At 36.9% G+C, this 22385-nt stretch overlaps 1 protein-coding gene across 19 annotated transcripts in view; it reads right to left on the reverse strand.

Annotated features, from left to right (window-relative positions):
- pleca (plectin a) overlaps positions 1 to 22385 on the reverse strand; it is a 90412-nt gene that overhangs the window by 40671 nt on the left and 27356 nt on the right. For 2 of the 19 annotated variants that reach the window (XM_026290020.1, XM_026290016.1), the window contains exon 1: positions 10103 to 10234. The exons of 12 other annotated variants lie outside the window; for them this stretch is intronic. In XM_026290020.1, the coding sequence (XP_026145805.1) occupies positions 10103 to 10142 (40 nt within the window). In that variant the 5' untranslated portion in view covers positions 10143 to 10234. Of the gene's footprint in view, positions 1 to 3301; positions 3676 to 8065; positions 8773 to 10102; positions 10235 to 22385 lie in introns of those variants that run through there. 5 more of the 19 variants (XM_026290006.1, XM_026290005.1, XM_026290008.1 and 2 more) reach the window with 4 other exon arrangements.

Genomic DNA, 22385 nt, shown 5'->3' on the forward strand with positions numbered 1-22385 from the left:
TGTGTCTTTTGCCCCAAACAACAGACCCTTTTTACCAGTGGCACAAAATGACAAGTGAGATGTGAATAACTAGTCTCTTTGAAGTGTGTGCGTGTGAATATTGGAGACCACTGGAAGGAATTAGAGGAGTCATATTCCTGAGTGCACAGGTGTGACTGGAGCTCCCTAACCTGTTACCTCAGAGACAATCCATCCCTCTCGATCTCGGAAAGCATGGCAGGCGGATCACAGGTAGGAATGGAGGATTCTTTGCATTGCAGCTCAGGGCTGTGGCCTGTTTGGGCTTGAGCTGGAAGACCTGCAGATGTCACACATCTGCCTTGGAGCAATGCTGATCGGAGACAGTGCTATCAAGAGTAAGCAGTGGTTTTTTGCATTTACAGCTATGCAATGAAAATCAGATGAAATAAAATTTGAATGCAATGACTATAAATAACAAATCTGCAGACATAAACAAACAATGAGTTCAGAGTCAGATCTTAAAGACATCTTTTAATGAATCATTCACAAACTTCCAAGTTATCTGTCTGAATCAGTCTGATGCATGAACTCAGTGAGTCAGTCAGCAGATTTTACGCATTTGACTCACTGAACTAAACCTCAAGTCGCCAGAATGTTCTTTGTGTTCTACTTGAAATAAACCAAAAAATATTACTGTATATATTTCTATTAATTTGGTAATCATTCGATCTTTGATATAAAATAACTGAATTCTGGAATCAAAAATATGCCTTACAATAGATATATTGTAAGCATTCATGAAACCTTTGTACATATACAGTAATAAAACTTACTTGTGTACCACAACTATCTATTAATTCAACCAATAATTACTGAACTATGATAAAGAAAATTTGAAATACTTTCGAGAATGCTCCACAAAGCTTTTTAGTCAACCTTTAGTTAAACTCAGCTAACTTTTAGTCAAAAGACAAAATTTTAATAAAAGTATTGTAGAGCCATTTGAAAGGAATTTGTCCACAGGTTAATTCCTTAGTCCTTATGTAAGTCAGATAATATCTTTGAAGAGTAAGAAAGTAAGAACATGTGTGTACAGGTATCAAATGTGTTTGACTTCAGGCATCACAAGTTATGTAATATTTAAGAGCACCATAACAAAAGAAACAGACCATATAGACATTTAATCCTTCATACAAGCACACCAATCATACAAGACAAATCCTTCGGCTTATGTGTGTGATGTGAAGATGTGAAGATGTAAAGAGGAGCAGGGCAAAGAGGGCGAAAATTCAACTGTTTTACAGATGGTGCCAGATTCTGCAGACATTGGAATTTGACTTTCTCTGAAGTATCCTCAGGGCAGACAGGACGATGATTTCTTAAGCTATTCATTAATTTTTATCCTAACAATATCTCTGGGTAAATAAAACTCTAAAACATTTTTTTTTATTTATTTTTTTACACTTTTTCCAATTAATCAAAATGTGGTCTCATAATTCAACTAAAACGTAATAATGCACTTGACTTGAATATTTGATCACAAACTTAATTTTATTGTGTGCAATCAATCAATCAATCAATATATACATAATTACAATGTAATTGTAAGGTTCCTGTTTTACTTTGCACAGCCATTCATATTTCAAATAGGATTAATTTGTTAGCTCTTAAGTTTTTGTGCATCTACGTGTCGTCTTTCTCCAAAGCTGAAAGGCATGCCCAAGTGATGTGACTGATGGGGCAGAGGGAGCTGTGAAATCTCCCGTAGCTCCAAATTGTCAATCGCACATTCCTGCACTGCACGCACCTAATATGAACATACGCACAGGCAATAATTCATTCTACAGTACATCAGGCACATAATGTCACTGCTCCTTACAAAAGCTCATAAGACAGATTCACACCAACGACCACTCTTCTAACAGCCTGTCAGACTTGTGAGAACATGCATTTCATTCTTAAACGAGGCCCAAAACACTTGCAAAAGATGTTCTGTTCCACCGTGCCTCACATTCACTCAAGCCTTCACACATACAGGAAAGGCCCTGATTTATGAAATAGAAAATAGTCTGGAAAACTACAAAACTATATTTAGGTGTTAGATAGAAACAGAATACTTTTCTAAAATTATTGGACAGACTTTAAAGTCTGAATAATAAAATTGAGAGCAAAATAGCATTGCATTGGTTACTGGAACAGCATGAAAATAAATGCTTTAAGGAATACGTTTGTAAAGCCTAACTAAATGTCTCCCTCTTGTGGTCACCATTCCAGCTGGATAGAGCAAAGATAATCAAACCACTTTATCACTTAATTAAGGACAAGGACCATCATTAATAAATCATTTTTGCACTTATGTCTTTGTACGCTGATGTTCCTCACAGCTGGCAGCAATGTCTAAACGTTTTCAGGCAGTCACTTAGTTTCTGTGGCAAATGAAAGCTGACTGGTTACTGAGGCAACAGACCAAACATACAGAAGCTGTGAGTGAAGAACAACCCGCCAATATTTTTAGAGTCGTTGCGGTTTTGGTCCAGCGAGGCGCAACTTTCCCAAAGGGAGGAGATGCTGAGATGCAGTTTTTCTCTAACAATACGGACTGTCTCTCCCTCTCTCTCTCTCTCTGTGTGTATATATGATTTCATACCTTCATTTATAATACATAACTAATACACATTACAGACACATACACATGATCAAATTAAAATACAAAATACGTTTTGTGAAATCAATAATTAATATATATATATATAGCTATATATAGGCCTATTCTAAAAAAATATTTTTCACTATTTTTAAGTTCTGCTCATCTGATTGGTTGAGCTTGGTTAGTTTATTATTTAAAACAGCATAGGCGTTTTGTCTCGCTCCGAATGGGTTTATGAAAAATTAATAAAAGAAAACAATTTCTAGAGCTGAAGTCCAGTGATTATAGAACGTTGCAATGCAACACTAGCCTACTGCTCGTGTGATGCCGCTGTAATATTCTACATATTCTGAGATAAAATAATATTTATAAAATTACTTCAAGGAGAAATGTTAGAATCAAGTTTAAAATCACCTAAATTGCGTACAATTATGTAAATTACTTAAATGTTATATCAAATAACAGCATGCCAAACTTTAAAAAAAATAAGTAAATAAAAAACACTGTAAAAGGACACACAAGACAAGTTAACTCCACAACACCCCCCTCCCCCCCTCCCCCTTTAACTAAATGCCGCGCGCGCACCCGTGCCCGCCCCGCGCCCACACACACAGTTATCGCCCCGTCGATCGAACTCCTCCTATTCGCCTGTATCACACGCAGAAACAGGTGTCTCTGTACGCCAGCACCTACCTGCGCAGCACATGCGGCTGTATAAATGAGGTCCGACTTCACCGCAGCTCATCTCGTGAATAAAGTTCCCGCGTCCGTAAATCACATCCAGGCTGAATATAGCGAGACACGGCGCAGCTGCCGCGGACATGTCACCCGCGCCAGCCATGATGTTCACAGAGAAAAAACGGTTGCGCTCCCTCTGTGGTTGAGTTAAGTTCCCCAAACTCTGTATCAGCCTCACACGTTTAGATTCATTTGTTTTGGGACTGAAAAACGAAGGGGCGTCTCACTGGGAAAGCAGCGAAAGCTTTACCTCAGTACTGGCCCAACCCTTCGCGATGTGTTTGAAGCTGCGCTCACTCTGCTGCTCCAGCTCCGGGACAAACTCTTTTCCCGGACTGCCATTGAAATCTGATTCCTCCCATATGGGCTATGCGCCGCTGTTACTGATTAAGAACTTTTTTTCTTCTTATTTTATTCTAAAACATTTAGGATTGATGCGTCTTTTCTCAGATATTGCTTAACGCATGATCAAACCACGTTTAAGGAGAAAAAGACACCTAATTAGAAATACATTACAGAAGTTAAACTTCCACAAGAAGTTTGAAGGCTAAATAATTATAAAAGATTATCACAGAATAGATCGTTTAAATTATAAGACGTCGAATTATACTAATTTAAACTATTATTTTATCACTTTTAACAACAAACTCTTAAATATTAATAATCACTTTTCTAGTGTTTTGCTTAATACATTTTAAAAAGTTAGGTGTATAGGTGGAGATATAGGTAACAATTCTAAGGGTTCCCTGGTCCACCATAGCATAGCTATGGCCCTAGAGGCACTAAAAACCATTTTGGCAGCATGAAATTAACCTCAAAACACCCATAAATACTGATGAAAAGACCCTCCTTTAATGTCACTGTGAAATTCCATTACTGGTGATATATTGTTTTTAGGCAACAAGTGTCACGTTATATATTTACAGCAGCAGTTGTACAGCAGTTTAAGACAGCTGAGAGTTAAAAAAAAAAAATAGTTGAATCTGATTTTAATTTGTCCATTAATTTGAACATAAATAATGTTTAAAGTCAATCTGTTGTAGAGCTGAGACAAAAATAGGTAAAATATTCAGGAAAAAAATGACAATGAAAAGGGGTAATATTCAGAATTCAAAAGGAACTTAAACTAATGCTGCTATATACCGTTTTTTGTTTAGTAGATTTTCATAGCGAAATGTGCTTTAGCTATGGGAAGTGTGCTTTGATGTTTAAAGACTTGCGGTGCAGGTAATTCAATATTTGAATAGGTACAGTATGCAAACAAAGGCTGTGTCAGTACAGGTGGGACGTGTTGAGCTGGCAATGCGCTTGTGATCATGTTCAATAGAAAGATAAATTCACATTTTCACCCATTTATACTTCCAGTTCACAGCATTCACAATGCATTATTTTTTTCTACTCAAGGGCTCACAAAAGAACTATCTCACCAGGGAATTTCTTCTTTCCCAGCCTCTGGCATCTTCTCCGGAGATATGGTTTTCTTTAAATCTACTTATTGTGAAGAGCTTCTGCCATACAAATACTTGAATTATGTTATTCATGCATATTATGAATACACATCAATGGGGCGGATAACAAATCAGACTTTGACTCAAACCAAAATCCTCAGAATCACGAAGACAACAGTAAATATTGTGATGTTTGTGAGTCATGCGACATAAGAACTTTATTTAAAGGAATTCCTCATAGTTGACTCATTTAGAAAATCTGACTCACTCGCTCTGTACCACATTACATCTGCAACACAGGAAATATGAGCTTTTGCGGTCCTTTGTACGAAAAGCACCACTTTTACTTCAAGAATTTGCACAGTACTATAGTACAAGGTAGACCAGAAAGACTGCAAAAAGTGTTCGAAAAGGAAACTTGTTACATACAAATGTGTTAAATCTGATGTTAAATATATCTATAAAATTCCCGGATGCTTTTCTGACTGCTTCACGGCTGTTTGAGTAAGCAAAATATGTTTTTTATCTTCAGAAGAACTATGTGTTGAAAGATATTTGACTGTTTTGATTTTTCTGAATATAAGGGACATATAATAACTAACTATAATAGCGAGGTGTGGTCAATGGGAACACTACACTGGGCATCATGAAAAGGTCAGCCCCCTCCTAAAGGCTTCGTACAAAAAACAAAAAAAAAAACCTTTTGTGTAATAAAATAAGCCTCCACAATCACGACTTTATGACCAATCTATAAATGTATAAAGCAATTCTACAAAATAGGACATGCCTGCCTACTTTAAATCTAAAAATCACCTCTTCAGATGATGTTTCAACCACATTAAACCAATTATCTCATGTCCTAAATAGCTAATAACTAAAATGTTATATACCTGATTGTTCACAGAAACTTTTCAGGATCATTTATGCAACGTTTTAAAAGAACGGCGATTTTTGAAGCTTTTGGGGAAAAAGAGGAAATTGCACTTTTTCATTAAAAAAAGGTGTAAATATTAGTTTAAATTCAATAAAAAAAAATCATTTGTGTTTTTTAAGAGCGTATAGTAATTGGACATAAAGGTTAAACTATTATTATAGATCTTTGCTTAGGGATGATATAAGCACAAATCTAATGGCTGACGTGTTTGAAAGCTCATAGTCGAGGTCTTCATGTAACTCACTGGAATGAGTGCGAGTGTTTTGGTCGTATCCAGGATACACACACATCACTCACAGAAAGTAAACTGTGGTGGCACCATGTGCGCTGCAGAGGAAGAGCGTTCTTAATTTAAACTGGCTAAGGTGAATTCCCAACATAACCATCCTTAAACTTGCCACAGCCAGCTGACATTCAAATGCAACCTTACACTACTACCTGGCTGGTGCATAGTGCACCGGACATACTAAATTATTCTATTTACGCACTGCAACTGAACGACCTTCAGCGATCAAAGAGACCACAGCCGACCTAGATTCAACTGGCACACGCCTGAGTCTCTTAAATCTGACACAACCTTTTGTGTAATCTTTATCACCTGCATCTGAGGTGAAGAGCAACTGCTGGCAAAGTCACCAGTGTTCACCTCATAAAACCCTAATCGAGTCAGTACACCCAGAAAAGGAAAAGTAGATAATAGTAAAGTACTGTATATACCTTGAACGTACACAGCCTTGAAAGCGGTAAGTTTTGATACTTCTGAAAGTCTCTAAAGGCTGCATTTATTGTACAAGTAAAAACAGTAATACTGTAACAATGAAAAATAGCAGTTTTCAATTAAAATATATTTTAAAATCTTATTTCTGTGGAAGACCTGCATTTTCAATACTCAAAATACTCAAAAGAGCTTCACTAAAATAAACATTATGGAAATAAAAACAACTCATAAGTTTATGTATTTTCATCAATGAACTTCTAAAACTAAAACTGCACAACACAAAATGGAGTTTAATGTTTATCTCTTTACGATGAACATGCAAGCTAATGAGCGCTGCCCAGGTGTCTCAATGCAAAGCAACATGTCCTCCAGCACAAAAACCCTCATTTACCAGTCAAACAAGCCCCGAGTACATATCTAACACCCAAGAGCCACACCCAGTCCAGATTAACAACAGAACAATAGTGAATTATGCTGAAAATGTGCCATGCAATTTAACTATTCCATCAAAGAAAGACTCCTCTGCAAAAAAATAGTATGCATTTGATACTCCACTTGTATCCATATTATTTCAAATAACCACTTACGCATATAAATGCAGTGTTCATATACACTATGTTTGCCATCTCTTTTAAATAAACTGAATGAAAGATTCAATTTACTTCCTTTGTTGAACGAAACAGGGAGGGATTTCAAAAACGCTGCCAATGAAAACAACACACCATCAAAAGCTAGGTCGTCTGACAATGTTTTGCTCTTGATAACGTGAGACAGCGACATTTTTAGAACTTTTCGTTATTATGCAAATAACACACCATTCAACAACACACACACAAACACAATATGTAAATCATGGCTTATAAATATGTCAGTGTTTACTGTAGTTACTAAAGCGTCCCAGGACTACTGTTGAGAAGTGACAGTATCCAAGAACACGCCCCTGGACACTGGTCACCTTTCCACACCTCTATCTGTTTAAATAGACTGCCAGATAAAGGGCAGGTTTGAAGGTTAGGTTTAGGGTGTGAGCGCCTTCTGTGCAACCCTCACAGTATGACTAGATGATAACAGCTTTTCAGCATGTTTTACAATACAACGCCTTGGGCTAAGCCTTCAAGGACAACTGAAACCAGGTGGCTTCTTCTAGACACTAAGAGTAACAATTTGCATTCAGTAAGACTCTACTGAACATGAGGAAAAACATCTTTTTCAAGCTGTAGTATGACATTAACATTCATTAAATAGTTAAGTCATGTAAAAGGTGCTCAAACCACATAACAAAATACAGGTTATACTACAAACACCTGCCAGAATAGTAAATCGAACCCAAACACAGTGCTTCAAATGAGTGAGCTTCAACGCCACTGGCAACAGCGTGCATCTGCAAATCATCAAAAGTCACAACGTCATCACGCACCGTCCAGATGTAAAGGGTTAACTCTGTGGTTTCAACACAGCAGGAAAAAACAGAGCGAGAGAGAGGGAGGGGAAACTGAGGTTGTGCTGCACATGTGTACAGAGAGAGCAACAGCACGCAGGATTAAACGCTGTCCGATACTATCAGAACACTGATACAAAACTTTTTCAAGCTTTACGTGTGTAAATTAGTTTCTTCTTACCTTCGCTGACTTGTCTTCGCTGCATCCATTTCCACACAGCTATCAAGGTTGCCACATGCCCCAAAACCACCAGGGTTGGGAACACGGTTCCAGAAGGATTTGCCGGCATCGGGCCTGGGATACAGTTTGTGAGCTGTGCTCACCGGAGAAAGACTTGAGGTGAAAGGTGAGGGAGAGGAGGGGGGAGGAGGCTGGGGGGCTTTAAATGTACCCAGCAGAATAGTTTCTCCAACTACGAGCGCTCTAAACGACAGCTGCCCCCCCTCCTTCTGCCCCTTTTTTATTTTTTCTCCTGGTCTCTCTCTCTCTCAGTCCGTGACTCAGAGTGCTGGTAAAAGCGGTTGTGCTTTCTCCACCTCCCGTCCTCCTTTCACAACCTCTCTCGCATTAAACCAATAGCTCAATTCCTGCGTACTTCTAGTTCTTTCCCTCTGCTGAAGCATGCTCACTCACTCCAGTCCGTTCTCTGCAGTCTTACGATTCAGAAGAGATCATGTTTCTGCATGGCACCTACAGTTGTTCTCTTATAATCCATTTTTGGAGTTTTTTTTCCCCGTCCACTCAGGCTCGAGTATCCATCTCAAGTTAATAATACATGAGTGAGGTTTGTTTTTGGGAGTGCACACACATACAGACATTCATTTGCCCTCAGCGGCTGATAAGAGTCTGTATCTACCATACTATTACATAACATCTCGTTCCAAGGTTTTTTGTTCTGCAATATAAAAAAAAAGAAAAAAAAAAAAGAACTTTTGTACTTGATTACCGGATTTTGTCTAGTTTAGTGTACATTTATAACTGTATATGACATATCAAAATGATTTTCTTGCACTTTCTCTGATTCTTTATGTAACTGCACTTTACTTCCAGCAGAAAATGACTTCCATTTGTTTTCGAGCTTCAGCCACGTGCTGTAACTTTCCTGACACCCCCAACATGGACTTTCATTTCTAAACAGCGGGAATGCAACAAAACGCCAAGCTGACTGAACAGATGCATTAGACGTCCTACCACAAAGAAAGTCAACATATTACTGCTGAACAAACAAATCTGTTATTAAGTACTGACAACATGAGAACATGCAGAACCTAGAGCACATTTATCTGTAAGTTAGTATTTCTGCAAGTGCTGTGCTAAAGGATAATATTCCAGAATGTTTGTTTCCAAACAAACTGCTCATGACACACCCAAAGTCATAAAACACGGACACACACCCACAATGTGCATAATCACATTAAAGGACTGGAGCAATGTACAAGAGATGACATAAAAAATGAAATTTCATGAAAATTGTTTTTTTAAAACCGTGACTAACTTGATGATTCATGGCCGTGTGACCAAGCAACAGGGAGGGTAGTTAAACACTATTGAATAAAGACGCCCCAAATAGAGCTGGCGACACATTAAACGGGACTCATGCTATGCATAGATGAGACGGTGAAAGAGTTTAAAAGTAGAAGAGAATCCAGGTCAGTTATGTAGCTATGCAACCACCCTAAGATACGATCATTCACTGGTTGTAAAAACTTACAGGTCAACACACACAGCCTACCAGGAATAATCTTACAGGTTACTGAGAATAAGATTATGAATAAAGATGAAATAGATAGACAGACATACAGACAGACACACCCATGTCTGCCTATGCAAGTTTACAGGGATTATCTGGTAACTGCTGATGGACAGAACCAAAATGGCGTCCTCTACCGGCCACACTCTGACCTCACTTCCTTTTAGTGTGGTACAGCTTCACCTGCCATCTATTTCTTTTGCACGAGGTGAGATACTCAGATGGAGCAGCTCACAAGCAGAAGTGAATAAAAAGAGATGGTGATGAAATGAAAATACTATACACTTAGTTTAAGCTTTTAAAATTCAACAATCATATTAAATTGCTATGAACACATTAAGAATAGCAAATTAAATATCAGACATAAATGAGCCTGTCTGCATCAGCAAAGCCCCCTAAAAAAGGGTCGATTTCAATGTTCATAAAGCCTCAATTAATATATAGAAAATGTACAAAAATAAACCTACCATCGGGTCGAGATCGGCAGCAACAGCAGCAGAGGTTCATGTCGAACAAAATTGGCCCTTCTATAGTTCTCAAGCAAAATACTGACACCAACTGCTAATGTAGCACATCTGACCTCAAGACATTGTATGCTGATCAAATCCAGAGGGGCGTACAGCAGTCAGAAGCGGGGGGAAAAAAAGAGAAAAACATGGAAGGAAACAGGGAGGGAGAATGAGAGAAAAAAAAAGAGAGAGAAAGGGTAGCGGGTTTTATTTAATCCAAATGTTTTCCATTGTGGAAACTGCATCCCTGGAACAATGGTAAAGTTCATTATACACTTAACCATATAAACATAGCAAACTGATTCTTTTTCTTACTTTTTTGAGAAGTAAGTGGAAAAAAGACTATGCTGCAAACCCGCATATATAACAAAGATCTCTTTGTGTAATGCCTCTGAAGTCATAAAGCAGTGGGCTGTCCCTAAAACTGCTAGAATTAGAAAATAAATGGGAACCTCAACTACTGGGTTTGCAAATCTGGACTCCCGAACAACTGCAATTTAAGTCTGCTGGGGTTTGGGAAATAGAGTTTAGCAGTAAATCCATCTTGGTTTTAAATTCTTAAGGGAGTAGTGGGTGGACCAATAATATTAGCCTTTAGAATAAAAGGAATACAGATGGAAAATTTGGCTACCTGTTGGATTTGGGTAGCTTTTAACCACATTTACTAACACCAGGTACCAACCAATTAGGAAACTCAACGTCTACCTTTTCAAGAAACGCCCTTGAGGGCATCTACCAAGGAAAAAACCATTAGCATGCAGATGTAAAATGCAATAAACCAAGTGATGTGTTTAGCTAAAGAGATAAACACTCACAATCAAATGATGCAGTTTCTATGTCAACATAATTAAATGACACTGATCAACTTTCAGAAACAAAAAACATGGGCTATTTAAAATTATAATTTATTTGAGTGTCCCTTTAAATATGCAAATCAAATGTCGCCTACCTTGGCCCTTTTGGATCAAATCCTCCATGTAGGATCTACCATCATCAATCTCCATTATAGCTTGTTTAAAGCAGTTAGTCTGATTTACTAAACTAAAATCACTTCGAAGACGACAGCGTTTCCCTTTTCATCTCTCTTACCCCGTTTGTCTTTATTTCACTCAGCACTCTGCACTAAAGAGAGGAAATACAGTTTTTGGTTAGATTGAGTTGACAACATCTTAATGCGATCCTCAAGACTACAGAAGCAGGCATGTTTCTTGCCCATTCCAAAAAGAGAGAGAGGGGGGAAAAATGTTAACTGGTCTCAGAAATCCCATTTATCTGCCTGGGAAAGAAAATTTCTGGAGCAAAGTACAAATGGTTTGTTTTAAACAGTGCAATGCCCCAGCTGTAAATGCATCTAGGTCCCATGATAATTTATGAATTAATGGTTTGTCTTAAATTAAAGTGTTTGTAGTTAAGTATTATTTATATTTATATATATATATATATATATATATATATATATATATATATATATATATAAACAGGAGGTGGCAGTATAGAGTTGAGCAGCTGTCCTTATATTGTGAGAGGGGCGTAGGCTGCATCCTGTGCCACGACCTATGACCTCTTTGTGCTGTTTTAAGCTGAATTAAGATGCCAGAAAACCTTTGCCTTTAATGTTCTTTGAAAACACAAAGACGAGCAAATATAAAAGAAACTGAAGTCTTAATAATTGCAGGGATTGCATGGCATACAATTCAATTTTGTCCCTTTAAAAAAAATAAATAAAAAAAATAAGGACTGATTTACTATTTATCCTCTTAAAAGCAAAAGTTTTCCTTAAACTCTTTTGGACTTTATGGAGCCTATAGAAGATATCACTTTTAATTAGCTCTGTGGGCGCCTGTCCTTTTGGCCTCATAAATACTCTGTCTGACGGCGGTATGAAGATTCCAGTAGCCATTTTGTCTCAATTATGGTGTTATTGATTTGCAACAGGCTCTTTTGTGTTTTTCGAAAATGAACAATAATTGAACTATAATTGCATAATAACCCACAAACAGCACAAAAAGAAAACTTCCAGCTATGACGTACAGAAAGCAACAACCTTTACTACCATCAAAGCGTATGAGGAAAGGGAAGAAAGACAGAGGGAAAGACTGAACAAGCATGATAAGCACATCCACATGGGTGTTTCTGCTCTAAAGAGGGCATCGCAGAACCCCGTTCTGCAAAGCTCAAGGTCAGACATCTGATCTGTTCTAATGATTAAAGTAAATAATGTCTGGAATGGGATTTTCAAGGTATTATTGTCATCTCAACACATCTAGTTTTGTGTATTTGAGTTTATGCCAAAATAAGTTGGCAAAAACACAGAGATGTTTTGCATGCATTTTATACTTCACATAACTTTATAAACTGGTTACCGATCATTCAGTTCTTCAGAATAGTAAAACCTGAGGCACATATAGTAAAAGCATAAATGAAAGGGAGGTATCTTCACCTGACCTGCAGTGCTAATGCAACTGAAGCGTTTTATCATATCATTCCTTAAACTTTAACAAGAAACTACTTGTAGTAGTACACGTGGCACAGGTTTCTTTATTCTTTTTAAATTATTCTTTCCTTATTATAATACCAAAAACAGCGCTGCACTAATCAACTAGTCTCGCCAAAACACAGATCAAGGCATAATCATGTTGGACTATAACAGCTTTGCACTAGATCATTTGAACTGTATTTCCGCATGTGTTCAGAGATTAGAATATAAAGTTTATAAAATGTTCTTCATATATTAGTGCTATGACCCAGAATCTGCTCCACCTAAATATTCTGTCAGGAGTTGGATGAGCATGAACGCTTAGTTCATAAAAATGAAGATAAATGTTCAACAGCTGTTTCAAAGGATGCTCTGTGCACCTCCAATTCATGAACCATTGGTTTCGAATGTGGTGTTTCGAAGGCAAAATCCATAAATCAACATGATATGGTTTATTTACAGTAACAGGTCACTTAATTTTAAGCATGCCCCAGAAGCAAAGGACGTTAATTACAACTCCTTGAGTTTCATAATGGACAATTAAACCTAATGAATGGCAAATGGTGTTAGTGCTGAAAGGATGTTTTTTTTGCTTCATCTCCCTTTAGCCGTCGCTATGATACCTACAATCACAATCATATATGCTAATGGATGCTGATGGAAAATACAGCTGGAATACTTGTCTCTCAAAGGAGGATTTAGACAATGGTGCTTATGTTTGCAGCATCTGGTGATATATATGAGGCCTAACTGCAAATGTGTGGAAAGAAACATGGCTCACGGATCAACTGTAGAAAATATGTTCATGGAAAAATTACATCAAGCTTCCTTGGACTCAAGTTGGAGTGTCTGTTTCACGTCATACATTTAATACTTTTAATAATAAGTACTATATATATATCAGAAACTGTATATTTGGCATAAGGGGTAATAAAAACGGACTTTAGCCAAACTACACACTGCCCTCTGGAGTTAAATGATGGTTATATTTTTAATAATAATAAGTGCAGAATGAAATAAAGGAATTATTGACATATCCAAATCATCCATCACCAGAGTATGACGGTAATAAATTTAAAAGACACTCTTTGGTGATTTCAAACAGAATTTCGAAATTGTCTGAGACGCATCTTGTGAGACATCTGCATCTCATAAAGACTGAGCTGTGCTCCAGTTGCTCCAAATATTCCTATTTATTCATTGCAGCTTCATTGACAGAGAACAAATTATCACTCACCCTAAAATCTTACACAAGGTTTATACATGTGCAATCTGTCTCCCATTTAAATCAGTGTTTCAAGAATTCAACTTTCAAAATCTGTACGGATTTCAGATATTTGGCTAGAAGGAAGCACACACCCTGCTGAAAATTCCAGCGTATGTTGTGTTTTGGATGCTAGTGTGCTGGTGTGTCTCCCCCAGATACATTTCTAAACAATCAAGACCACATTAGACGATCACCTTAAAGGGATACTCCACCCCAAAATGAAAATTGATGTCCAAAATATCTTACATTTTGTTCCGAAGACAAACAAAGCTTTTACGGGTTTGGAACGACATGGGGGTAGGTGATTAATGACAAATTTTTCATTTTGGGGTGGAGTATCCCTTTAAATTGCTGCTACAATAATTTAATGAACAAGTCTTCATTTGTCAGCTTAAAATCAACACTATATGCTGTAGCTTAACAAAAGTAAGTGAAGTGAAAACATTCAAAGTTTCTCTCAGAAGCCAAGCCACAAGTAGTGTGCAAGTCCATCTGTAAGTCATTGCCTGATGCTAAAACTGATTTAAGATGAAGCTGGGCAAACAAAAACCTTGTGTAGTCTGAACCCCCCAAAGAGAAGAAGCTTAAATCACGCTGATCTGCAAAGCCTCAACCATGCATGTCTCATCAATCAATAGCAAAACAATTAGACACTCTCCATACAAATAACACCACCGATGAACGTTTGCTGCCATGCATACTTATAGATACTGCCCGTCATTTTAAACCTTGCAGTTATTTGAGCATCTCTCAGACAGTAGCTGTGCCATGGAGTTACAATCACGTAGAAGGAGCATTGAAGAGGGCAGTTCATAAAACAAAATGTATGAAAGGATCTCATTGAAAGACTCTGGCAGATAAAGTTTTCCTAAAACTCCAGTTTCCCTTTGCAACTGGCGCCTCTTGCATTCCAGCGCTTGGTTTATGGGGTGGATTTTATTGCACATGGTTGTTCTCCAAAACATTCAACACACCCCTGCACTCTGACATTATGAGACAGTGGGAAGGAGCTTCATGTGACAATGAGCATGTGAACACAAAGAAACACACATTCACATGCATTAACTTTTGAAGAAACATACTAAATTGCAAACAAAAAACTCGACTCGCGGTCTACTTGTTGCACAATCATGTAAAGATGCACATATATTAGCACGCCATAAGCATGAAGTTAGTAAAAATTGTGCAAAATGACCCCCAGGCCATAGGGAAGTCGTGGCCTAGTGATTAGAGAGTATGACTCCCAACCCTAAGGTTGTGGATTCGAGTCTCAGGCTGGCAATACCACAACTTAAGTGCAAGGCACTGAACCCCCAACTGCTCCCCGGGCTGCCCACTAAAAATAATAATAAGCTAACTAAAAAAATAATGTCTGTCAAATAAAGCCTATAAAACAGAACTTTTAAACAAAGCCTTTGCTTTGAAAAATCTTGGTTTTCGATTAAAGCATTAGTTACATGATTTTCTTTTCATGTTAATTTAACTTCAAATTCAAAAGACAAATATGCATGTTTGCTACCCTCATTTAAATTCAGGAATTTCTATTAAATTCTAAACGGTTCACAACTTTGCTGCCTAAAAACATGGTACTACGGTACTAATTTATTAATTTCACAATCTCACAAAGCCTATCATACCTTCTTGATTAATTAAACTGACTAAAATTAGTTTTAGTGTTAACTATTAAGAATCCCAGCTGAAAAGCACCCCATTAGTTCAATATTAACTTTTATAGAATAGTATGTCAATGTTGGCAACCTAATATAATCGAGGAGCAGGAAGAGATCCATGGCAACAGGAGAGGATGCAGGAAGTATTACTGAATGACTAATCAGCTCAATATCCTCATGTGATTGGCACAATTTTGCCTCGGACGTGAGCGAGTGAGTCAGCACACTGAGCGCCTGCTGGGTGTGGTCAATAACGATCGACTGTCACCACAGCAACCTAAAATGACTCATACAGACAATGATCAACCACTGAAGGTGTCCATAACAGCGGCCCAAGCCAAAAGTGGCATGGTCACTAGCAACACTGGAAAACAAACCGGCACATTAAGCTAGACTTTTTCCTGGAACAGGCACTTCACTATCTCAAGAAGTAATGGAATACCTTTTTTTTTTCTGAGTTCACCTAAAAATAAAACAGAATAGAAAACACTGCATCTAAATATTGACATATGATAAAGTCAGCCGTTTCCAAGCGTATTGTGAAGCAAGCTAATAGACTAATTTATGTTTTTGAAAAATATCTTTATAGATTTCCTAATAATAAAATTTCTGTATTATTGAATTTATAGCATTCCATTGCAGAGTCATATAATTGATTACACCATTATCTATAACTGGATAAAACACAAGGTTGTTTTTAGTAATTTAAACAAATAGTTCATTCAGTAGTTCTTTCTGCACTACTTGTACTATGGACATTAATCATATTAGTTTTCTAAGAAATCAGACATGCAATTTTAGCATTAACCATTAAAAAACACGTTGCATATGGCAAAACAAAAAACAAAAAAAAACAATTCCCATAGACTTGGGCTTTTCTGATCAATGAAGAAATCCACCAAGCAACCTTCTTTGAAACCTCCCAAACTAAATTTGTGATTATGAATATGTATTGCATGCTAAACCAATGGAATCTAACCTAGTTCGCACCATATTTTAGTCAAGCATTGCAGTTTCTTTTTGTGATTTAAACACCTTGCGGTACATAGAAATTTCATCTGTGATATGAATGAGGGGAAAGTTGAGTCAACAGCTCAACAGCATTACAAGTGCCAGTATGAACAACTGTATTATGTTACCACATTACTAATGCTTGAGCCTTAGAGATATCTTTAAGAAAACTTGACACCCCCAACACAAACCTAAGTACACCAGGAACTTCAAGTAGCTATGAATGCAATGAACACTGATACAAAATCAGTAAAAGCGCAATATGTGCCATCTGACATTAATAACACTAGAACCATTTGGAATCTTGGGTGTGGTTCTTGGGGAAGTGCATCACCAAAAGGCCTATTTACTTCCCTAAAAATTTACCAACATTTCACCCTGGAAAATTTGGAAGCATGTGATCAGATTTTGTAGCAGCATGTAAAAGCATTTGCGAAAGTGCTGTTCTGCCAATCAGAAATACAATTTATATGACATTTGTCTTATACATTTGACTTTACCCTCACAACACACTAAACCCCTTAGAAAGCTTCTAAAGACTGCAAAAATGTGGTAACATGCTAAAGTCTGTCAATGCAAGTGTATTTTTGCATACACGCACAAGTGCTTAAATTAGACACAGGGATAAAAGTTAAAATCATGGCTGTTGGTTCACAAAGAGGATCCTGGCTGAGTCAGATCCTGGACTCCACCAGTGTGGTGAGATCCTCAGCCGTCCAGTCTCACGAGGACTTCTCTGAACTATTATGTGCTACCACACCACTTTCCAGACCAAGGCTTGGCACTACCACAGAGCCCTCGGCTTAGTAATTTTACTGCCAATTGAGCTGAATGTCAGTTATATAACAAAATGATGAGGAATTAGAAGCATATGTCCAGGAAAAGTCTAACATTTCCAGATGAAGTGTGCAAAGGCGAAACAGGAGATGTTTCTGAAGGAGATTACTTTTCATTTTCTTTTTATGCAAACCAGGCTTTAGAAAGACCAACTAATTTGTTTGGTCGTCTCATGAACGTGATTTTTTTTTATTGTCATATCCAGTCTTACCCAAGTTTGCTTTTAAAGAAAGTAACTTTTATTCAGCAAATATCTATTAAACTGATTGAAAGTGACAGTAAAGGCACTGATAATGATGCAAAAGATTTCCATTTCAAATAAATATTGTTCTTTTGAACTTTCTCTTGATCAAAGAATCCTGAGAAAAATGTATTAAAATATTTTGCAGCACCAACACTGATAACAATAACAGAATCTTAATGGTGTTTTCTAAACACCAATTCAGCATATTAGAATGATTTTTGAAGGATCATGTGACACTGAAGAAGTTATATAGAATTTTAGAGTTATTTTAAATTGTAATTAATATATCACTATAATATGCATTTCTTTCTTTCATCAAATGTAGCCATTGTGAACATCAACATAAAAATAGCGCTGTCCAATGAGTTTTTGATTTACATAATATGTGTGCACTGTGTATATTTATGTATGCATTTATGTACTGTTTGTATGTATGTGTGTGTGTGTGTGTGTATATATATATATATATATGTGTGTGTGTGTGTGTGTGTGTGTGTGTGTGTGTGTGTGTGTGTGTAAATGCTATAAAAAAAACTTTTATTTTGGATGGGATTATTCAATTGACAGCACTTAAAAATATTTTCTTTTACATTTTTATTTAAGATTTTTTGGCCTTTAAAAATAGTACTATCATAGTAATAATTTAATATATATAATAATATGGTATTAAATGATTACCAAGTTCATGTAGCATAGCATTTACATCCAAGGTACTTCAAAGAATACCCCTGTACTTTATAACCAGTGCTTAATAATGGTTTTGAGTCATATGACTCAAAAAGCCTAAATTTACCCATGTTTTTATCATAACACTCCCTATGAGATGGATAAATCAACGTCATTCCAGATGAGAAGATGTTTGACGTTTGATGCCAAACGTCTTGTTGTCAAATGTCTTGGCTCTTGTTAGACATTCCCTTCCTTACCAGAGAAGACAAAATTCCCACACCTACAGCTCTGAGAGAAACAGCAACTTACCTGAAAAACAAGAGAAAGGAGAACACATTAGCATTAACATTCATGGTTTACACACTTAGAGCCTCAGAGGCTAAATGCTTCCAACCTCAAATTAGTTCTTAGGTGTTTAGCTTGAGTGCTGACGTATAAACTGACGTCTGTTTTTATAGGAAAAGTTGTTAAAGACATCAGATAGGACCTGGCTCCTCCAGTGTGCTAGCTATTAAAAACAGGCAGGGAGGAGAACGGAGTTGAAACAAAAGAAAATAAAACTCAGGAAACAGCAGCCATGGGACATAAGGTTCCCTTGCAGGATGGTAGATCACTTTACAACTTTAACCCTCAATTAGACACCATAAACCCCCTACCAGGCCACAGCTGCACCCTCATAGTGTACATTCAGAGCAGGAGCTCCATGTTATTATCTTTATGTGAGCACCACCTACTGGACACTACCGGTATGAGATCACAATGATTTTGTAATTACAGTTGCCTTAATTGGAAGCAGTTTGAAACAAGCTGACAATATACTGTCTAGGATCAGCAAAATCATCTTTTGCAGCCCTTTACATCCTACGAAACACTTTTAATACTGAGAAGATGCTGACAGGGGCCTCCATCACAAGACTGCCTCTCCTAACACTCCTTTCCATCAGTAACAGTACCGGTAATGTAATTTTATTGTAAAGGAGGAACGGGTTGAATTAGATGTTGAACTGAAAGCACAGTTATTTGTGAAGAGCAAAGAAAAGATTTGATTCAATAACAGCAGTTGTTTTATTGCAAATTTGTATGACTTACATTCTCCTGTGGAACATGAAAAACCTATACATTTACAAGTGGAAACTGGATTTTTTTTTTTTTTTTTTTCTTTTTTAAAGGGCTCATAAGCAAATGTGAACTATATTTTAAATATTCTGAAGTTGTAGTTGTGTTTGCTGAACAGACAAAATTTTAAATTGGAAAAGCTTTTTTGTTTACAGTCAACTCAATTACTGGATCAATCATGAACAAATTATTCAGAATTATTCAAACTATATTAAAGCTTCATTCAGATCTTTAAACAGATCTAGAATGATTTATTCATTGGTGGTACTAAGTTTTTCAGGGAATACTCACTTATGTTTTGGCCTGCTCCTCAAAGTTAACGTATGATTACAGAAAACTTTGATTCGACTCATTCGACTTTTGTGTCTAACAAAGGAAAGGAAGTCATTTGGGTTTGGAACAAACAGAAGAAATGAATAATAAACTTTGAAATTTGAAAAAAAAAAAAAAAACGCCACTGTTTGCTCAAGCATGACCGAGCACAATGAACATGAACTTTCATGAGACTCAATACTTTATGAGCTCATCAAATCAAACTACCAATAGCATGTCAATGACATGCACAGCTTAGAAAAGCTCATCTAATTGTCTAAGACATTTAATATTCTTCTTTAACATCAGAATACTTTTTTATTAAGGTGAGTTCTGGTCTTTGCATACTAATGACACTTATCTGACATTGTAATCTACTAAATCCAACCAGCCATCAGATGTTTCAAGTTTCACAGTGCCTGAAATGTGACACAGCAGGGTGGGGTCTTAGAGAATAGAAAAGACCGGAATGGCAGATGACATCATTTTATTAATTCCATCGACACAATGATGTGACTCTTTTACTTCCTCCACAGCCTCCAAAAGTTTCTCTGATTTCTATGTATTCCATAAGCACAGTCTATGGTATAATCCTACCTAAAGGAGAATAAACTGCAGACATAGGCAAGCTGCAATAGAAATCAATATTTGCATTCCCTGATCAAGATCACACCCTTCCACATCAAATTACACACCATTAACCACAAAATGATCAGTATCGATAGCATTTAGCATCTGTAATAGTCACAACGGTCTAGATTATATCTATTTACACTGTTTCAGTAGGTTGATATTTTTGATGTAAAATTCAGGTTATGGTTCAGTGTCCATCGATATGGAAAGGATTGAAGGTCTTGGCAGTGAATATGTTTATTAATCACAATAATAGAGAAAATACACATATGCAAATATTGCAATATTCAAGATATTTTACATTTAATAAATGTTCCTAAATAAAAGTGGAACTACAAAGTAGCCAAGGAAGGAAGGGAGAAAATCAGCATCTAAAACGCCATATTCTGCTTAAGCAGATACACAACAGCTTCCATTGTTCAGTAAAAATAGTGGGGGAAAATGGATAGAACTCCTGAATGCCTGGCAGTTGTGATTGTCCTTGCCTGGCCTGTACACACACACACACACACACACACACTCACTCACTCACTCACTCACTCACTCACTCACTCACTCACTCACTCACTCACTCAGACAACATCCTGAAACAATTAACTTCACACACACGTGGCTACAAAAAAAATGCATCTGTTTCCAGAAAGGAAAGCACTATTGTGACTGACAGATTAAAGTAAAAGAGCTTTAGTGAAGAGATATGTTTATATGCATGTATAAAGGTGAAAATGAGCAGACAGCCAAAGCACAACAAATAAATGCCATCTCTGCACAGCTTTTCTCTGAAGAGGTCTAGATGAAGCCAGAATTTACCATCCAAACGGTTTCCCTCAAGCTCATCGATTCAACCTGTTAACTCTTTGTAGAACTTTGTCATTTGATCTCCAGGTTCAACAAGATTCCTGCACCAGACATGTTGTCTCTATGGTGCCGTAGTAAAAGAAAACCATTTAGAAGACATAAAAAGGTTTTCTGAAACAAAAGAGAAAGTAGAAGGCCAAAAGCTCATTAAGAGGGAATCTGGCTCTGGATCCAGTGCAGCATTAATCTGAGGCAAACCAGGGGGAAAACACTGGACACAGTGAAAACAGCAAGAGCTATGATTTCCTATGAATATGACAAAAAATCTGGCCAAAAAGCTGCTTTGAAAAAAAAAAAAAGAAGCAATTTCTACATTCATCAACATTCATCTGCATTTTGACTGGTACACAATATAGATATTTTATTATTACTTTAAAATGCATAAATAGAACTGTATAATTTTTTATTCTTTAAAAAAAATGATACAGTCTCACGATCCTTTAAATTAAAATACCGTATGCTGATTTGGAGCTCAAGAAATTTCTTATCAATGCTGAAAATCCTGCTGTTTAATATTTTTGAAGAAACGGTGACCTTTTCTTATATAACCTTTTTCATAAATCTTAGATAAATAGAAATTTCAAAAGTAATTACTTGAAATAGACATAGTTTACTATCACTTTTGATCAATTTAATGTATTTGTGCTGAGAAAAATGATTAAATTCTTTAAAATAATACATATTTTTTTAAACGGTAGTGTAAATCTCAAAAGTATAAGCAGTCCTTCAAGCAGCTTTCACTCCCACTGATCTTCCTGACATGTAGATCACACCCAACTCTGCTTTAAGACTTTAAGAGTGTGTCCAGCAGAAAGTGACCCCTCAATGAAGGCTGTCAGGCATATTAACCAAGACTCTCTGGACTGTTTGATGGGGTGAGAAGCCTTTGTCTCCTCCGACAATTGAGAAAACATTCACTCTGGTCAAAACAGCTGAAGGCTTTCTGGATACTTAGCAGTTCCATTGAAACACATTCAAGCTGCAGCGAGTGATTCATCAGAATAAACACATTTAAATCTCATTTTAGATCCCAAATTACTCTCACAGTGTAACTGGTACAAACCCTCTACTAACTAGAGCCAGCGGGCCATCCTTATTGTTGAAATCAGTAATAGCATTTTCTAAATGACTCTTTGCTTTTAGGTGAC

Source organism: Carassius auratus, chromosome 19 (assembly GCF_003368295.1).
Source record: "Carassius auratus strain Wakin chromosome 19, ASM336829v1, whole genome shotgun sequence".
In the NCBI taxonomy this organism is placed as follows: domain Eukaryota; kingdom Metazoa; phylum Chordata; class Actinopteri; order Cypriniformes; family Cyprinidae; genus Carassius; species Carassius auratus.